Source organism: Hypanus sabinus, chromosome 11 (genome assembly GCF_030144855.1).
Source record: "Hypanus sabinus isolate sHypSab1 chromosome 11, sHypSab1.hap1, whole genome shotgun sequence".
Taxonomy (NCBI): Eukaryota; Metazoa; Chordata; class Chondrichthyes; order Myliobatiformes; family Dasyatidae; genus Hypanus; species Hypanus sabinus.
The window spans coordinates 27,823,981-27,845,136 of record NC_082716.1 but is presented as its reverse complement, the minus strand read 5'-3'; the positions used below and the strand labels follow the sequence as shown (position 1 = coordinate 27,845,136).

The 21,156-nt window shown below is 39.9% G+C and overlaps 1 protein-coding gene across 3 annotated transcripts in view; it reads right to left on the bottom strand.

The window, feature by feature from the left end:
• The window catches only part of szt2 (SZT2 subunit of KICSTOR complex), a 230,927-nt gene that overhangs the window by 12,696 nt on the left and 197,075 nt on the right, over window positions 1-21,156 (bottom strand). For all 3 annotated transcript variants that reach the window (XM_059984006.1, XM_059984008.1, XM_059984007.1), the window contains 3 exons: window positions 19,168-19,381; window positions 18,586-18,769; window positions 12,955-13,077 (listed from right to left, as the gene is read on the bottom strand). In XM_059984006.1, coding sequence (XP_059839989.1) covers window positions 12,955-13,077; window positions 18,586-18,769; window positions 19,168-19,381 — 521 coding nt within the window. The remainder of the gene's footprint in view (window positions 1-12,954; window positions 13,078-18,585; window positions 18,770-19,167; window positions 19,382-21,156) is intronic.

Sequence of the window (21,156 nt, the reverse complement as noted above, 5' to 3'; positions counted from 1 at the left end):
AAACTTAAAGCTCACCTAAAAGCTTAAAGGGCTACATGGAAAATATTAATAATGAAATTATATGGGACTCCTTGCCCACGATTTTACTGGCTCAAACACCTTGAATTCAAATTATACACCCCAAGGATTTCTTATTTCATTGAAACAAACAAAACTCTATAGGTGTCTTATTCCATTGAAAATATGGATATGTATCCCAATGTTTCACATCATTACTGCACAGTATATAGTATGGATATTCTAATTGTTTGCATGTTTGATCTATAACAGTACATCCTATATTTGAATCTCACAATGGGCTGGATGACCCAAACTGCTCCAATCTTAAACAAGACAACCATGATATTTACTGTAGAAATACAACTGAAATATCCAAATACATGAAAGAGACTGAAAGTAGAAGTTGGCAGATTATTTCCCTTTGCTGAGTATAAAACTGGGGCTATTGTCTCAGGACAAATGCTCAGCCATTAGGACAGAAATGCTATACCTTACAGAGCAGTGCATGCTCAGTCATTAAGTATATCAAAGACCACGTGATATAGGAGCAGAATTAAGCCATTTGGCCCATTAAATCTGCTCCACCATTTATCACAGCACATCCAACTTTTCTCTCAGCCCCCATCTCCTGCCTCCCCCCCCCCCAATATCCCTTCATGCCCTGACCAATCAAGAATCTATCAACCTCTGCCTTAAACATACATTAAGGCTTGGCCTCCACAGCTGCCTGTTATAACGAATTCCACAGTTTCAACTCTCTCTGGCTAAAGAAATTCCTCCTCATCTCTGTTCTAAAAGGACATCCTTATATTCTGAGTTTGGGTCCTCTGGTCTTAGACTCTCCCACTATAGGAAACATCACATCCACATCCACTCTATCAAGGCCTTTCACCATTCAATGGGTTTCAATGAGGTTACTCCTCATTTTTCTGAATTCTGGTGAAGCCATCAAACACCCTTCATATGACAAGTCATTGAAACCTCGAACCATTTTCGTGAATCACCTTTGAAACGTTTCCAGTTTTAGCATATCCTTTCTAATATAAGGGGCTCAAAACTGCTCATAATACTGTAAGTGAGGCCTCACCAGTGCTTTATAAAGTTTCAATATTACACCTTGCTTTTATATTATAGCCCTTTTGAAATAAATGCTAACATTGCATTTGCTTTCCTCACCACTGACTCAAGCTGCAAATCACCCTTAAGGGAATCCTGCACAAAGACTCCCACATCCCTTTGCACCTACATTATTTTTTGTATTTCTCTCCAATTAGACAAGTCACATCTTTAATTTCTTCTACCAAAGTACATGACCATACATTTCCCGACGTGGCATTCCAGCTGCCAATTCTTTGCTAAAATTCTCCTAATATGTCTAAGTCCTTCTGTAGCCTCTCTACTTCCTCAAAACTACCTTCCCCTCCACCTATCTTCTTCACGATTGCAACACACAAAAATGCTGGAGGAACTCAGCAGGCCAGGCAGCTTCTATGGAAAAGATACTCTTTTCCACAGATGCTGCCTGGCCTGCTGAATTTCCAGCATCTGCAAATGTTTTCTTGTTTGTGTTCATAGCATCTACAAACTATGCAACAAAGGTATAAATTCCATCATCCAAATCATTGACATGCAATATGAAAAGAGGCCTTCTGAAAATCTAAGCATGTAACATCAACCGATTCTCATCTGTCTATGCTACTTACTATTTCTTCAAAGAATTCCAACAGATTTGTCAGGCAAGATTTTCCCTTGAGGAAACCATGTTGACTACAGTCTATTTTACCATCTGTCTTCAAGTACCCCAAGTCCTCATCCATAACAATCGACTCCAACATCTTTCCAACCACTGAGGTCAGACTAACTTGCCTATAATTTCCTTTCTTCTGCCTCTCTCCCTTTTTGAAGAGTGGAGTTACATTTGCAATTTTCTATTCTCCTGGAACCATTCCAGATTCTAGAGATGCTGAGGATCATTACTAATACCTCCACAATCTCTTCAGCCACCAGAATCCTGGGGTTTACACCATCTGGTCCAAGTGACTTATCTACCTTCAGACCTTTCATTTTCCCAAGAACATTCTATTAAAGGTAATTTCACACACTTCATGACCCCTGATACCTGGAACTTCCACCATACTGCTAGTGTCTTCCACAGTGAAGACCAATGCAAAAGACTTATTCAGTTCAGAAGCCATTTCCTTGTCCCCAATCCTACCTCTTCAGCACAGTTTTCCAGCTGACTAATACCTACTCTCTCCCTCTTTTACACTTTATGTATCTGATGAAACCTTTGGTATCCTCAATACATTTAAATCAGCATTTTGGAGCTTTAAGGAATCCAAGGCTAAAGCACAAAGTGGACAAAGTTGAAGAAGGACCTTAAAGGATCCTTTCACATAATTGTTCACGATGATGTTTTCTACTCAGTCTCCCAAACAATGGAGAACAACTTGCATCAGAAAAAGCAACATTCTCAATGTCCTAAGCTTCCTAGGGTGATTTAAACTAGCAGTCAATGAGGTTGCCAGTGGTTCACTCATCAAACACACTGTTGTTTGAAAAGCTTCTCATCTCCCATGTGTGCTTGGGTATTTCCTCGTTGGGAACCTTGGCGCACTAACAACTGGTAGTTTGATTAGTCCTAGCCTTCAAAGGTAGGTTTAAAACAACTGTGTTAAGTGACCTCAGCTGAGGTGATCACAATTATGCCATTACTGTTTATGGTGGTAAAAGAGGGAAATCAGATGACAATGGGAATCAACTTAGCTGCATGCAATGTGCCTGTACTCACATATTTTCTGACATAACTATTACGTTATAAGGTTAAGGAGAAAATGAAAATGGTGAGTTGAAACAGTACCCCAGTCAAGTGCTTCAGGAGGAGAGACGGGGGCTCAGGAGAAAGAAAATTAAATCTGCAGTGTGGAGGACAAGAAAGCTTTGCAACAGGTAGTCTTAACTGCCCAATGCATGACTGGCACCAGCCTACCTGCCCTCAAGGACAAATATACAGAAAGATGCCAGTAACATCATGAAAGATCCCACCCATCCTGCTCATGGACTGTTTGTCACACTCCCATCTGGAACGAGGTTACGTAGTATCCACACCAGGCCCACCACATACTTTTCACAAGTGGCAAAGCTGATCAACACCTCCACCCATCAGTAATCCACCCCTCCACGACCCCAACTACCAATACTTTACCATTTCCTGTCAGTCACCTTATGTACAGACACTCCCGTGCCTAATATCACATTACAGATGTAAAAGCAATCTTTGTATATAAACTATGTTATGTGTTTATATTTATTGTGATTTCTGTATTACCATTATTGTGTTCTTTATCTTATTGTGTTTTCTGTGCCGCATCTGATCCATAACAACAATTATTTCATTATCCTTCACACTTGTATACAGGAAATGACATTAAACAAAAGTAACTCAAGATTTAAATTTATCAGTTTTATAATTAAAATTTGAAAATTATAGTACTATTACTTCAATACATTTGAGACACAAAATCCCAATGTAAAAATTGGGCATATAGTTAGCAAAATATGTTAGAAATACGAATCAGATCCAAGGAAAAGACTTAAAGGTTGCCAAAGAGCTACAAGTATAAGATTGTGATAACTCAGAATTCAGCCAAAACTAAGTAAGAGTAAAATAAAGTATTTGGGCAAGAATCCTAAAAACTATTCTGAACACTTGACAATTGAATTGAATTGAATCGACTTTATTACTTACATCCTTCATATACATGAGTAAAAATCTTTACGTTACATCTCATTTTAAATGTGTAATTTACAATAAATAGTATGTACAACAGGACAATAACGATGGCTAAATATGAACAGTCAATATAACATAGAAATATAGTTGTGTCAGCATGAATTAAGCAGTCTGATGGCCTGGTGGAAGAAGCTGTCCCAGAGCCTGTTGGTCCTGGCTTTTATGCTGCGGTACCATTGCCTGGATGGTAACAGCTGGAACAGTTTGTGGTTAGGGTGACCCAGGTCCCCAATGATCCTTTGGGCCGTTTTTACACACCTGTCTTTGTAAATGTCCTGAATAGTGGGAAATTCTACAGACGCGCTAGGCTGTCCACACCAGTCTCTGGAGAGTCCTGCGATTGAGTACAGTTCCCATACCAGGCAGCGATGCAGCCATTCTGGATGCTCTCAATTGTGCCCCTATATAAAGTTCTTAGGACTTAGGGGGCCCATACCAAACTTCTCCAACCTTCTGAGGTGAAAGAGGTGGTGTTGTGCCTTTTTCACCACGTAGCTGGTACGTACAGACCACGAGATCCTCAGTAATGTGTATGCTGAGGAACTTAAAGCTGTTCACCCTCTCAACCCCAGATCCACTGATGTCAATAGGAGCTAGCTTGTCTCCACTCCTCCTGTAATACACCAGAAAGAAAAGCTTCCCAAAATCTTACATTCTGAGACAGATAAAATAGACTTGATGAACAAGGGTAAGGCAGACAAATTAAACAAATACATTGTATCTGTCTTCATTGAGAACACCAAAAACGTCCCGGAAATATCGGAGATCTACGAGTCTAGACCGACTAAGAAATAGATTAATGACATTGAAAGCTGATGAATTTCCAGGTCTTGGTGATTTATACACCAGTATTTTGATTGAGTTGGCTATGAAAACAGAAGAACCAGACCCTAGAATGGTGAATGGCTTCAACAAATTGGAAAAGTGACAGAAGTTGAGGGATTGAGGAAGTGAGAAAAACAAGGCACTGTCAAGCAGTTATTAATTAGTTATTAATCAGTCTATTATTAAGAAAATGGTAATAGGAAAAGTTGGTAAATAGTGATAAAGTTGGGCAAAGACAAAACAAATTTAGAAAAGCAAAATCATTTTAACAAATCTATTACAGTTTTATAGTTGTAACTAGTAGAATGGGGCAAGGGTAAACCAGTGAGTGTGACATGTTCCAGAAAATCCTCAATGGGGTGCCAGCTTTCTATAAAATTAGATTAGAACATTCTTCATACAAAAAGCAACATAGGGCCCTTATTTTCAGGCTTCCTTTTAAATGATAGCACATGTTTAATCAGTTAAATAAATAACTTTGAATAAGTGCCCTAATAGCTTCTTAGATTTGGCAGGAGTGTTGTTAATCTTCACTGGAACATCCTGAATGACATTTAGCACATCACATTTAGGTGACATTTAGGTTTAAACTATGGGCTTAACAATGTATTGTAAACTATCAAATAGCTTTCATAAATGTGTTCTGCTGCTGCAGTCATATAATCTCAATATGCTATTAACTTTCTGAATTACTTTGTCTAACATATCTACTATTAGTCACAAGTCCTTAGGTTTCCCAAATTCAATGATCCATGCAATTGACCCACACTTATAACTCATGCATCATACTTTACATTCATTGGTATTAGTTTACATTGTCTGAAAAATCGCAAGCCAATACAAGCTCTTTATGAAATGTTTAACTACATCCTTTCAGCAAGTGAAAAATAAACAACAGATAACATTATCTAACCTAATACTGTCATTCAGCAAATATTCTTCTTTAGGTTTACTTTACTTCCCTTATTTTAACACAAATAAATCTCAATAATTGGTGTTTGATTATGGTTTGCAGAGTAAGTATACTCTATTTTTCAAACCCTCTAAGAAAACCACAAACTTGTCGTGGATTGGAGGGTTCCATGCCCCAATGACCCAGAAAGCTACGCTAGCTGGAGTCAGGCTTTAAGCTTTGGCTCTTGGTAGGGTTACCCATACCAAACAGATCAAAGGGTAGAGGTCAGACTAAGAGTGGTCCACTGGTCCTCCAGGTTCAGAGATTCAGCTCAGGGCTGGTAAAACAAAATTATTATGGGAACAGCAATAAAGAATCCTTCTACATCTGAGTGCGATGGTATTCCTGAGTCTCCACCCAGGACTTAAGTGACTGACAGTAGTGAAAGCCAAGAGGAAGCTACTGGCATGATGAGGAAAAGCCCTGAACACCAGAGGAGAAGGATGATCTTCACTGCTGTCCTAAATACCAGTGGCGTAACAGGTACACACACACATTCTTCAAATACCTGACTTAGGTTGTGGTTCTGCTACTGAACATACTACCAGCCAATCAATGGAAAGCAATACTGTAACCAAACTCAGTCACAGCTCTATTGCCCAATGAACCACATCCCATTCAGAAAGGACTTCAATTACAATTTAGAGAGAAATCGATCAAAAGCATAATTAACAAGTACTCTTTCTTGCATCTAAGGACTCCATCAAATAGGTCCGCATTTGCTAATTAGATTTGTGAATGAACAACGAAGTCAGAGCAAGATTAGATTAAATTTTCTATAATTAATTGAATCTTGTTTCAGAGAACAAAATTTATTGAAATCACCATTTATGTAAACAATCATACATGTTCCAATTATGAAAGCAACCCATGTCTTATTTGAAGATAATAAGCAATTTCACACAAAGATCGTGTCAAAATTTAGGTAGAATAAATGCTAGAATGACAAAAGCCAAGCCATAAAAAGGATCGTTATTGCCCAGCATACTGACAGCATATTACCAGAGTGTTCACACATACAGTGTTTTCAAATGAGGCTCACTCAATTGGAAATGTACGCAAGGCTCCACAAGTACTCCTGGTACTAAACTAGATGCACTATAACGAACTTAAATTTTCTTAAAGCATCTGATAATGTGTTCCAAGGAAAGTTACTCGGGAAAATAAACAGTCTGGGTGAAGAAACTTGTATATCAGTATGTACAGCAGATAAAATGTGGATATAGGCCCTTTAGCCCAACTACTCTATGCTGTCCACTCACTTAGTCTCAATTACCTGATTCTGGTTCATATCCCTGAGTCCTGCTCCTCTATGTACCTAGACAATAGCTTCTTCGATGATACTACTGTACCCTCCTTAACCACTACCTCTGGCTACAAATTTAACCTTCAATGAGGAGCCCCACTCTTACAAAATCAGATTAAAATATTCTAATTTCAAAGGCCTCTACATCTGTTTTCCTCCATTTCTTTTAAATGGTAGCACTTGCATCAGTTGGATAGCCAACTAGCTGGCTAAATGGCTAAGTTCAAAATGGGCCTTGTTTGGGTAGGCAAGATGCAAGGAATGATGCGCTGAAAGCCTTAACTTTTTTGATTTATTGCAGTGATATAGAGATACATAGCACAAAATAGATCCTACTTATTCTGAGCTGACAATCAATTACCCATCTGCAGTGATACTATCCTGTTGCCATTCTCATGTACTCTCCCAGATTCTACCACTCACCCCCACACCAGTGATTGGAAATCAGGAGAAAACCAGAACATCTCTAGGCATCTCCCACATACTATAATGTTGGATTGTTTAAAATTGTTATTTTTCTTGTAGTTTAGCTTTCCTACACTTGCTTATTATTTTTATATAATCAACTGCATGCTTATAATTGTTCAGTGAAACTTTATTAATTGTAGGATTAGCCATGATTTTATTAAATACCATAACAAGCTTGGCATAACACTGCTCTGGATTTATGTTTGTAATATTTGACATAAACAGAATTATAACTGCACTTTTAAGTGACGCAGCCAATGATGCCTCACCATCAGTCCTACTACCCGCCATATTGTCATAATTCCCTTCTTAGAAGTTCCCATCCAATTCCCTGTGAAACACACAAACTCAGCAGAGATCCACAATTTTTAAACATAGACATAGAAACGCAGAAAACCTACAGCACAATACAGGCCCTTCGGCCCACAAAGCTGTGCCAAACGTGTACTAACTTTAGAAATTACCTAGGGTTACCCATTGCCCTCTATTTTTCTAAGCTCCATGTACCTATCCAGGAGTCGCTTAAAAGACCCTATCATATCTGCCTCCACCACAGCCACCAGCAGCCCATTCCACGCATTCACTACTCTCTGCATAAAAAAAATTACTCCTGACATTTCCTCTGTACCTACTCCAAGCACCTTAAAACTGTGCCCTCTCGTGTCAGCCATCTCAGCCCTGGGAAAGGGTCTCTGACTATCCACACGATCAATGCCTCTCATCATCGAGTACACCTCTATCAGGTCGCCTCTCATCCGTCGTTCCAGCGAAAAAAGGCCGAGTTCACTCAACCTACTCTTATCAGGCATGCTCCCTAATCCAGACAACATCCTTGTAAATCTCCTCTGCACCCTTCCTATAAATTCCACATCCTTCCTGTAGTGAGGTGACCAGAACTGAGCACAGTACTCCAAGTGGGGTCTGAGCAGGGTCCTAAATAGCTGCAACACTACCTCTCGGCTCCTAAACTCAGTCCCACGGTTGATGAAGGCCAATGCACCGTATGCCTTCTTAACAAGAGTCAATCTGCGTAGCAGCTTTGTGTGCCCTATGGGCTCGGACCCCAAGACCCCTCTGATCCTCCACACTGCCAACAGTCTTACCATTAATACTATATTCTGCCATCATATTTGACCTACCAAAATGAACCCTCACACTTGTCTGGGTTGAACTCCATCTGCCACTTCTCAGCCCAGTTTTGCATCCTATTGATGTCTCGCTGTAACCTCTGACAGCCCACCACACTATCCACAACACCCCCAACCTTTGTGTCATCAGCAAATTTACTAACCCATCCCTCCACTTCCTCATCCATGTCATTAATAAAAATCACAAAGAAAAGGGGTCCCTGAGGCACACCACTGGTCACCGAACTCCATACAGAATATGACCTGTCTACAACCACTCTGCTTTCTGTGGGCAAGCCAATTCTGGATCCACAAAGCAATAGAAACATAGAAACAAAGAAAATAGGTGCAGGAGTAGGCCACTCGGCCCTTTGAGCCTGCACCGCCTGCACCGCCATTCAGTATTATCACGGCTGATCAGAACCCTGTACCTGCTTTCTCTCCATACCCCCTGATCCCTTTAGCCACAAGGGCCATATCTAACTTCCTCTTAAATATAGCCAATGAACCGGCCTCAACTGTTTCCTGTGGCAGAGAATTCCACAGATTCACAACTCTGTGTGAAGAAGTTTTTCCTCATCTCTGTCCTAAGAGGCTTCCCCTTTATCCTTCAACTGTGACCCCTTGTTCTGGACTTCTCCAACATCGGAAACAATCTTCCTGCATCTAGCCTGTCCAATCCCTTTAGAATTTTATACGTGTCAATAAGATCCTCCTTCAATCTTCTAAATTCCAGTGAGTATAAGCCTAGTCGATCCAGTCTTTCTTCATATGAAAGTCCTGCCATCCCAGGAATCAATCTGGTGAACCTTCTCTGTACTCCCTCTATGGCAAGAATGTCTTTCCTCAGATTAGGGAACCAAAACTGCACACAATATTCTAGGTGCGGTCTCACCAAGGCCTTGTACAACTGCAGTAGAACCTCCCTGCTCCTGTACTCAAATCCTTTTGCTATGAATGCCAACATACCATTTGCCTTGGATGTCCCCTTGGATCCCATGCCTCCTTATTTCTCTATAAGCCTTGCATTGGGTATCTTATCAAATGCTTTGCTGAAATCCATAAACACTACATCTACGGCTCTAATTTCATCAAAGTGTTTAGTCACATCCTCAAAAATTCAATCAGGCTCGTATGGCATGACCTGCCTTTGCCAAAGCCATTGCTGACTATTCCTAATCATATTATGCCTCTCGGAATGTTCATAAATCCTGCCTCTCCGATCTTTTCCATCAACTTACCAACTACTTAAGCAAGACTCACTGGTGTGTAATTTCCTGGGCTATCTCTACTCTCTTTCTTGAATAAGGGAACAACATCTGCAATTCTCCAGTCCTCCAGAAACTCTCCCGTCTCCATTGACGATGCATAGATCATTGTCAGAGGCTCAGCAATATCCTCCCTCATCTCCTCCAGTAGCCTGGGGTACATCTCTTCTGGTACCAGTGACATATCCAATTTGATGCTTTCCAAAAGCTCCAGCACATCCTCTTTCTTAATATCTATACACCCAAGCTTTTCAGTCCACCGTAAGTTATCCCTACAATCACCAAGATCCTTTCCCATAGTGAATACTGAAACAAAGCATTCATTAAGTATCTCTGCTATCTCCTCTAGCTCCATACACACTTTTCTACTGTCACATTTGATTGGTCCTATTCTCTTAAGTCTTATCGTCTTGTTCTTCACATAAGTGTGGAATGCCTTGGGGTTTTCCTTAATCCTTCTAATGGCCCTTTTTGGCCGTCCTAATTTCATCTTTAAGCTTCTTCCTGCTAACCTTATACTCTTAGATCTCTATCATTACCTAGGTTTTTGACCCTTACATAAGCTTTTCTTTTCTTCTTGACTAGATTTAAAATGACCTTTGTACACCATGGTTCCTGTACCCTACCATCCTTTCCCTGTCTCACTGGAATGTACCTATGCAGAATGCCATGGAAATATCCTCTGAACATTTGCCACATTTCTGCCGTACAGTTTCCTGAGAACATCTGTTCCCAATTTATGCTTCCAAGTTCCTGCCTGATAGCCTCATATTTCCCCTTAATCCAATTAAATGTTTTCCTAACTTGTCTGTTCCTATCCCTTTCCAATGCTATAGTAAAGGAGATAGAATTGTGATCATTATCTCCAAAATGCTCTCCCACTGAGAGAACTGACACCTGACCAGGTTCATTTCCCAATACCAGAACAAGTACAGCCTTTCTTCTTGTAGGCTTATCTACATACTGTGTCAAGACACCTTCCTGAACACACCTAACAAACTCCACCCCATCTAAACCCCTTGCTCTAGGGCAGGGGTCGGCAACCCGCGGCTCCGGAGCCGCATGCGTCACTTTCATCTCTGTGCTGCGGCTCCCCGTGGCTTTGGAAAATAAATGATGAGTATTTAATTAAAATGTATTTTATGTTAGTTTGTTAGTTTTTGAAATGTAATTCTAAATTTGAAGATTATGGTGATCTTGTACAATCTAAATAAAACGTTGTGGCGACCCATTTCCTGGCACATCCGAAACGGCTCACAATTTGCCAGCGTTCCGGCTAAGGGTGATAGCCTACGGGGGTTTGTGTACGTGTCTTTTGGAGCATCCGCACCCATGGGAGGCAGGTTGAGAGAGGCTTAAAAGCAAGGCTGTGTCGTTCGAATAAAGTTATCTTTGACTGCAGTTTAACCACTCCGTGTCGTTATTTTAGCGCTGCGTGTTTTTATCGCTATTAATATACGTCACCACTGCCAATGCCTGACACCCGCCAGTGCGCGATTTCTTTGAATTTTTCGATCCAAGGTAGGCTAACGATGTAGTAACCTTCAACCCAACGTCTTTTTTTCAGAGTTCAAAATGTTTTTGTTGCATGCAGAAATGTAATTTTGTTTGCTCTGCAGGAGTTCATCGATTTCATAAATGCAACACATTATAGTTTGTTTATACATAGCATAAAGGCAAAAAGAAACCGTTGTATGCAGTGTTATTTCATTTTAAATGTCAAACGGGTTTTGTGGCTCCCAGTGTTTTCTTTTCTGTGGGAAGCGGGTCCATATGGCTCTTTCAGTGGTAAGGGTTGCCGACCCCTGCTCTAGGGAGATGCCAATTAATATTTGGGTAATTAAAATCTCCCACCGCTACAAACCCGTTATTATTACACATTTCCAGAATCTGTCTCCAAATCTCCTCCTCGATGTCCCTGTTACTATTGGGTGGTCTATAAAAAAACATCCAATACAGTTATTGACCCCTTCCTATTCCTAACTTCCACCCAGAGACTCTGTAGACAATCCCTCCATGACTTCCTTCTTTTCTGCAGATCTCTTATCATTGATGCCATGCCCCCACCTCTTTTGCCTTCCTCCCTGTCCTTTCTGAAACATCTAAAGCCTGGCACTCTAAGTAACCATTCCTGCCCCTGAGCCATTCAAGTCTCTGTAATGGCCACAACGTCATAGCTCCAAGTTCTGATCCACATTCTAAGCTCATCTGTTTTGTCCATAATACTCCTTGCATTAAAATATATACACCTCAAACCAATGGTCTGAGCACGTTCCTTCTCTATCACCTGCCTATCCTCCCTCTCGCAATGTCTACAAGCTTTCTCTATTTGTGAGCCAACTACCCCTTCCCCTGTCTCTTCAGTTTGATTCCCACCCCCCAGCAACTCTAGCTTAAACTCTCCCCAACAGCCTCAGCAAACCTCCCTGTCAGGATATTGAACCCCCACGGATTCAAGTGCAACCCATCTTTTTGTACAGGTCACACCTGCCCCAAAAGAGGTCCCAATGATCCAGAAATCTGAATCCCTGACCCCTGCCCCCTGTTCCAATCCCTCAGTCATGCATTTATCCTCCGCCTCATTCAATTCCTATGCTCACTGTCACGGCGCAGGCAATAATCCTGAGATTACTACCTTTGAGGGACTGCCTTCCTAACACCCTGTAGTCTGTTGTCAGGACCTCCTCCCTTTCCCTACCGACATTGCTGGTATCACCTCCTCACTCTCCCTGACCAGATGAAGGTCATCGAGCTGCAGCTCGATGCACCTGGTGCAGATGTGGCCATACAGGAGGCTGGGAATCCCCCGGACATCCCACATCCGAAACCCAGTAGAGAACAACGGCCTTACACACACTCTTCCTGTTTCTATTCTTCATAAGTAACTCACCTCACCTCTACCCATTATCGCTTAAGCCCCATTAAGCCAAAGCCTTCCTGCTCTGTTGCTCGCTCTATAAAGCTGTCTTCCATTTAAATCTCTCCCTCTGGTCTAACTCGCTGACGTCCATGCGCTTGCGCTGTCGTGCCTTGATCGAATACTTCTCACTGCAGAAGCATTTTTCAATGCTTAGAATGCTCTACTCCTTCCAGCAGAGGAAAGGTCAATGAATAAAAAAAATCTATTCATAAGCATTAAAAAGAAAGAAAATATTTTAAGATTCCAAAGTATTGCCATCTGAATTATTCAAAATTGGTAAAGGGCATCTCACCGTAGCATGTTGTGTTCTGTTTCTGGCTGTTCTTCGAAAGGTCCTGCACTGTGACACACTAACAGAGACACATCAAATTCATCGTGATGTCTGATTCCTTCAGAATCTTTGTATGATCCAGATCTATAAGAAAATCAAATTCCTGTCACTGCTGTGTCATTTCTCTAAACTAACACAATCACCAATGAAAGTTGACAATTTGATATATAGACCGTCCCCAGACATGGACAACTGTACATATGAATGAGCTCCCATAATTTAATTAAATTCATGAACAGACTAGTTGTGATTTATACATATATTCCAACTCTGGACACAGTTGACCAATGTGTATCTGTAAAAATAGGACCTACAGTATTTGTTTCCAAAGGATGACTTGTATACCTGTATGCATATTCTTATTTGAAACTGAGTCACAGTGATACAACATGGAAACAGAACGTGAGCAACTCATCCATACTGGCCGATATGCTCAACCAAGCTGATGCCATTTGCTCACATCTGGCCGATATTGTATAACTTTCCTATCCATGCACCTTCCAAATGATATTCAAATGTTATTGTACTAGCCTCAACCACTTTCTCTGGGAGATCATTTGACTTACGCACCCACGCACCTCCCTTTCTGTAAGGAAGTTTCTCCTCAAATCCCTTCTAAATTCTCACTTTAAACATTAATTGTTGCTTCTCTTTTCTTCAGAAAAAAAAAACTCTGTGCACTCACCTTATCTATGCCCTGCATGATTTTATATACAACTATAAAGTCACCCTCAGTCTCCTATACTCCTAGACTGTCCACACTTTTCCTATAACTTAGGCCCTTGAGTCCTGTCATCACTTTCATAAATTCTTTTTGTACTCTATCCAGCTTAATGTCTTTCCTATAACAGCACAACTAAAACTGTACACAATAGTCCAATTGTGACCTCACCAACATCTTATACTACGGCAACATTACATCCCAGTTCTTAAACTCAGTGCCCTGTCTGATGCACAACCGGTATACTACATGACATATTCACCCATGACACTGCTTTCAGGAAACTATGCACTTGTGACCCCAAGACTCTCCAGAGCTCTCTATTCACTGTGAAGCTTTTGAGGCAGAGGAAAATTGAGTGGACGAGACTTGATTGAGGATTTGAGTGGAGAATAAATGGCGCATTACAGTTGGGATAGACTACCTGTTTCCATGCTTTATATCATTTCTTCCCATTCATTTGAGAGGTTTATTATACTGTGCATAATGTTGTAGGGTGTGTGGGCAATTTAATAATTGTTGCAACAGCATCATCCCAACCACCTCACTGTTTTAGATCCTATTTTCTGGCATGCCAGCAATGTCTTGATGCTGTTCTCCATCATCAGGGATATCAAAATTTAATTGTTATTTCTACATTGCTTTGACTTGAACTCATGAAACAGAAAGTCCCAAAACATTATTTTAAACTACTGCAGCAAATATCCTTCAACTGCATAACACATAATGAGTCGTGAACACAACTGTTCTCTGTCCATTCTTTTAGACTGATATACTGTCATCACATCCAAAACCTGGCTTGAGAAGTTAAAAAAGGAACACTTCTAAACCTAATTGGGTTGCTATCAAGAAAATTTAGAGTACAATCTCAGGTAATTTGAGCTCATAAGAAAGAAACTTCGAAGTTCAAAGCAAATTTATTATCAAAGTACCTATATGTTACCATTTACTATCCTGAGATTTATTTTCTTGCGGGAATTCAAAGTAGACACAAAGAAACACGATAGAATCAATGAAAAACTGCACTCAGAGACGCACAAAAAACCAATGTGCAAATGCAACAAATAATGTAAATACAAAAAAATCTTCTGATGAGTCCTTAAACACTACTCAGTTCACCAACTCGAATAAATAAATTATGAAAATAAATATTTATATATATATATAGTGCAAAAATAGAGCAAAATAATAATGAGGTAGTGTTCATAGGTTAATGAGCCATTCATAAATCTGAAAGGGGAGAGGAAGAAGTTGTCCTTAAAACACTGAGAATGTGTCTTCAGGCTCCTGCACCTCCTCTCTGATGAGAAGGCATGTCCTGGGTGATGGAGCTTTCATGATGGATGCCCACTGCCATCAGTTTTACCAAGGCACCTTGATGTCACACTCAGTCAAATGATGCCTTGATTTAAGAGCCGCCATCTTCGCTTCACCTTTAGAATTTAAAGCTTGGATATAATATATATTTATACAATGGTTATGTTAAGATCTGCAGCCAAATGGTGCTGGCAAAACCTAGGTCATAACCATAACTGCTTGATAGTACTGTCAGTAATGACTTTCTTAATTATGCTGATCACAGAGAGCACGGAGCTGGGATATATTTCTCATTGAGATGGTTATAATTGTACAGGAACATCTGTGTTGGTGGCATAGCTGGTTCTAAATACAGATCTTTGGTACTACAGTTGAGAAGATGTCTGGTTCCAAAGTCTTTCTGTATCTTGTGCTCTCAGCCATGGCTTGATCTGACTTTAACTCGTAGGAATTTCAGGAGAAGGCTGAGATGTATTATGAAATAGGCAGTTCCAGCTCCTCTTTAGCCTCTAATGCCTTTTTGAGAATGAGGATGTTCTTGAAGCTTCTTCCTCCCATTAGTAGGTTAATTGTCCACCAGCTTTCCTGCCAGGATGGGGCAGGCCGAAGGAACTTTGATCTAATCTGATGGTTGTAGATTGCTTCGCTCTTTCCATTACGTGCAAGTAGTTCTGTTTTGCAGCTAGCCTGATACAAGTGTCTGGTTGACAGTCATTCACCTCTGTCATTCTCTGTGCAGCAGTCCCACCCGCTGGTGGAAGACTCTGTCAATCAATTGTAGTGTAAATGTATGAATGCCCATTAATTCCACCCGAAGCCCAAAGTCTTCACTAAGCATTTGGCAGCCCCACTAACCTACCTCTGGAAATGGTGCAGGTTGATTCTGAAAGTTTGGCAATTGTGTCATGACCGTTGCTTCCCTTGGCTTCTCCCAATTTTTAAATATCACTTTCATTCCGATCATTTTTAAATATGGTTATGATATTCCTAACAAGTACTTCTGCACACTTTCTGCATATCTGGCTTATTTGTAAATAGAATGAGGAATCTGCTAGGTCATGAGACTTCAGTTTGCAATGGCCGTCATTACTGCCGCTGACAATGATAGTCCATAGCAACTCACAGATACTAGTTTTAAGCAGTCTGATTCCTTCTGGGTCTATCCCTGTTAGCAAAATTATAGCACCGACATTACAGAGAGGAGGCTGTCCTTGATGTGGAGATGGGACTTTATTACACGTATATCCCCTTGTACTGGTTCACTCACTATCTGCTGCAGAAGCAGACAGACAGCAGTGAGCTTCAGAACACAGATGGGATCTGCGGTGGTGACACCATTGCTCCCCATCAAGAGTGCGTACTGCTGCCTTGGGCACTCTCAGTATCATTGCACATCTGACAGCATTTATTCATTTATTATTCAAGGATGAGCGGTGGTAATTAGGAGGCTTCCTTCTCAGTATTTGACCTGATGCCTTGAGATATCACGGAACTTGGAGACATTGTTCAAGATTCCAAGGGGTTTTTTCTCCGCCCTACTTCTGTGTCTCTGCTTCTCATGGGTGTGTTCTGTCAGTGTAACATGAGATAGACAAAGATTGTGGCAGAGGAGTTTTTAAGGCAGAATTCCTGTGTCAGACTGTCGCTTGACTATTGCACTCAACGGTTCTTCCAGGCTAGATACTAGTCCCTAGATAGAGTCATAGAGAAGTACATCACAGAAAAAGGCCCTTTGGCCCATCTAGAGCATGCTGAAACCACTTAAACTGCCTACTCCTATCAACCTGCACAGGGACCATAGCCCTCCATATACCTACTATCCATGTACCTATTCAAACTTCCCTTAAACATTGAAATCAAGCTCGCAAGCATCACTTGTGCTGATAACTCATTCTACACACTCATGGCCCTCTGAGTGAATAAGTTTCCCTCATGTCGCCCTTAAGGTTATCACCCTTTACCCTTAACCCATGACCTCTGGTTGTAGTTTCACTGAACCTCAGTGGAAAAAGAGAGCTTACATTTACCTATCTATACCTCATAATTTTGTATACCTTTATCAAATCTCCTCTCAATCTTCTACATTCTAAAGAATACAGCCCTAACTTATTCAACTCAGGTCCTCCAGACCCGGCAACATCCTTGTAAATTTTCTCTGAACTCTTTCAACCTTGTTTAAATCTTTCTCGTAGGTAGGTGACCAAAACTGCACACAATATTTCAAGTTAAGCCCCATCAATGTTTTATACAACTTCAGCATAACATTCCATCTACTGTTCTCAAAATACTGATTTATGAAGGCCAATTGCCAAAAGATTTCTTTATGACCCTATGTATCTGTGATGCTACTTTCAATAATAGACCTGTATCCTTAGATCCCTTTGTTCTACCACACGCTTCAGTGCCTTACTGTTCACTACGTAAGACCTACCCTGGTTGGTTCTACCGAAGTGCAAAACCTCTCATTTGTTTGCATTAAATTCCATCTGCCATTTTCCAGCTAATTTTTCCAGCTGATGTAGATCCCTCTGCAAGCCATGATAGACTTCTTCACTGTCCACTATACCCCCATTCTTGGTGTCATCCACAAGTTTGCTGACTCTGTTAACCACATTATCATCCAGATCACTGATATACATGGCAAACAAAGGACCCAGAACTGATCCCTGTGGCACACCTGCAGTCACAGGCCACCAGTCAGAGAGGCAATCACCTACTACACTCTCTGGCTTCCCCTACAAAGCGAATGTCTAATCCCATTTACTACCTCATCCTGAATGCTGAGTGAGTGAACCTTCTTCACCCACCTCTCATGTGGGACCTTGCCAAATGGTTTACTAGGTTCCATATAGTCAACATCCTGTCTTGCCTTCTTCCACTTTCCTGGTAACTTCCTTGAAAAACTATTAAGATTGGTTAGATTTTACCTAACATGCACAAAGCCATGCTGACAATCCTTAAACAGTCCATGTCTACCCAAATATATCTGGTACCTTAGGATACTTTCCAATAACTTTCCCACAAATGATGTGAGACTCACTGGCCTATAATTTCCTAGCTTCTGTTTAGAGCCCTTTTTAAACAGCAGAACAAAGAACAACATTGGCTATCCTCCAATCCTTTGGTATCCTATTCATGTGATAAATAATCTGAATCTGATTTTAAAAGAACCATTTTTCTTTCAAATTCTCTTCATGGTCTACCTTCCTCTTTTCAGTTAATCTTAGCTTCAGCCCAAGAGCGCTCCAAGATAACGGTACTCTAATTCTTATCTTCTGACAACTTCCCATTTGCATTATTTTATCAATAGTTATCATGAGATCAGTTCTGGAAACCCACTCCGCCATTCTAGCTCTTTGGTCATCTGTCCTTCCTGCAAGGACCAGTACACCCTTGAAGATACTATATAAATGCACGATGCACCGGTTGCAATTCCAAGGCTGAATTCCCAATGGAAGTGCTGATGATGTACTGCATCTGTCAGGTTCTTTGCAGGACACCTAAACTTCGTGATAATTAATTAGAAGACAGATATACAAACAGAAGCCACATACCTATTCCAGAGTGCCACAAGTGCATATTCATGCATTTCTGTATTCTGGGTTCCCTTTCTACCATCCATGCTCATCGCTGTTCTTGACATGCGGAGTGGTTTCATTCCATATGTGCTGGCATGATCAGTGATATAGTTATATAGCTGATGGGCCGTTGTCATGTTTGTGGAGAGGGCTATAGATCCTAAAATAAAATGTATTTTAAAACCAGATCAAGACATTAAAATTCAATTAAAATATTTCAGTTTAACTCTTTAATATGTGGTATGTCTGAACTTGTTCAACATTAGTCATGTCATAAGTTTTAACTTGGCTTTCTTCCTCCATCTCCCAAATCCTCATACTGCGAACGACAAAGAATTTGTAATGCTTAAGCATCCATTGTGTTGTCTTTCTTACACACAATAATCATTCACAATGCGTAACAGCCTACGTTTTTAATGTGAGAAATTGATTCCCAAAAGAGTAAAATGTTATAATTATAATACACATATAACTGGTAAACCATAAGGTTGTGCATCATACTCTTTTGATTTCTTTTAACATACATCTCATAACATCTGTGGGTAATATTTCTCTTACCCTCAAAGATATGATTCCTTCCATATTTTGGAATATCTGGATGGTAACAAATAAAATCTTCTAGGAAGCTAGTGAGGTGGTATCCCTGTCTCAGAGTCATCTGACGGCCAACCAGATATTGATGAATGATCCGCAGATGGAAATCATAACTGAAGGAGTGAACGTGCATTAGATCCCGCACCTTGTCACACTCCTCTGTGAACAACATTGAAAGCTGCCAAGATAGAGATGACAGGTAACAATGGATTACATTCCCCATTCCCATAGCAATGTTAGTTCCTACGGGTTCACGCAAATTTCCCTTTACTTAAACAAATGTTTTAATTTTGTCAAATTTGACTATAACTGTAATGTTAAAATGATTGAACATTGCAATAATGTAATAATGACAGCCCTTTCCACTTTCGATTACACTGCTCAATTATCATGGATGGAACGTTGAGCTTCAAATTAACTGCTCAACCCATGACTACATCCCCTGAAAAAAAAGATACCATCAATTCTGATACTATAAAGATGTAAAACATAAGAGAATTTGAACCATGTAAGATAAACAATCAACTATTAAGAAGAATACAACATATGTATCACAAACATCATGTTCATAATTAGAACATTTTGAATAATCACCTGATTCGAATGAATAAACCGTTAATTTTGTTGCTGATAACTGCTATAATTTCTTAGATTTCACACATCTCTAACATATTTTAAGCTTTAATATTATTTTCTTGGTTAAAGCAAAGTGAAAGCATAATCGAAAACAAAGTTCATGTACGTGAAAAAAGGCAGGTGAGAATAGTAGACAACTTGTAATCGAGAAAACTTATCCTCCTCTGAGATTTGAACTACATATCCCAAGAGTATTAAATTTTCATTTATACACTCTGTGAATCTTTTCCCCGGTTCAATGTCAAACTATATGTGAAACAAACAGAAAAATCAGGGTTCTTAATTGATCTTGAACCTAAAGGCTGTCATTAGGAAAAATGATAGCTGAGCTATATAGCTGAAAAGGAAAATCACTCTTATAATGATCATTACTGTTTCTCCAACAGTTTAAACATTAAAACAGAGCCAAGATTTTCATTTCAGTGATAGTAATTAGTTCAAATAATTAACTGGTTTTAATTTGGAAAGGATTAAATGTCATCTCAGTATTTAGTGGTTGACTTGTAGAGGTAAATAACACCATTCTTTCATATTGAAACGCTTACTGCGATTTTAAAATCTTTGATGAGATCGTCTGCCTAACTCAGTGATCTATCCTCAAGTTAGAATAGATTTGGTGCCCAAACAAATTGAATACAATATAGAACAGTAAGTATATACACTTCATTTAGCTCCAACCTTAGTTTGAACCACATTATGTCATTTGATCTAAAAAATATTGCAACGTTGTTATTTTGAGGCTATAGCTTATAGGATGCTCTTAAAAGTATCCACCTTTAAAAATAAAAATGTTAAAACTGTGAAGTGAGATCAGAAGTGCTTGGAATCCCCCAGCTGATGAGACTAACTGGGCAGAAAACAGGTGTGGTAAAATATTTTTGATTCACTCTTTCTTCACTGCTGTGAAAGGGGGAAAAAAAGGAAATAGATCAGAGCTTTGTTAACAGTGGACAAGGAAAGTCATGACTGCAAACATACTGGGAAATTGATAGAAATAAGAGGAATAAGCGTAGTACCACAAAATGGCTAAGCTGAATCAGAGGAAGGTGAAGCAGCTCACTTTGTGCCAATTTGGAATGTGTTACACCCACTCATTCTTGTCAGCCAAGCACTTCCTATAATATTCAAAGCTATGGAATAATGAGCCTTGCAGCAAGTCTGCCTACAGTCTTTATAATGCAGAATGGTACAATGCAGCTCGACTTCATTTTTATTACTTTAATTCTTAAAGAACAGTGTCCTCCTTAACAATGTCTAAAGCTTTATCATTAATCTTAAAATTTACTTTTAGTACACTTTGCCAAGTTATTACATTCA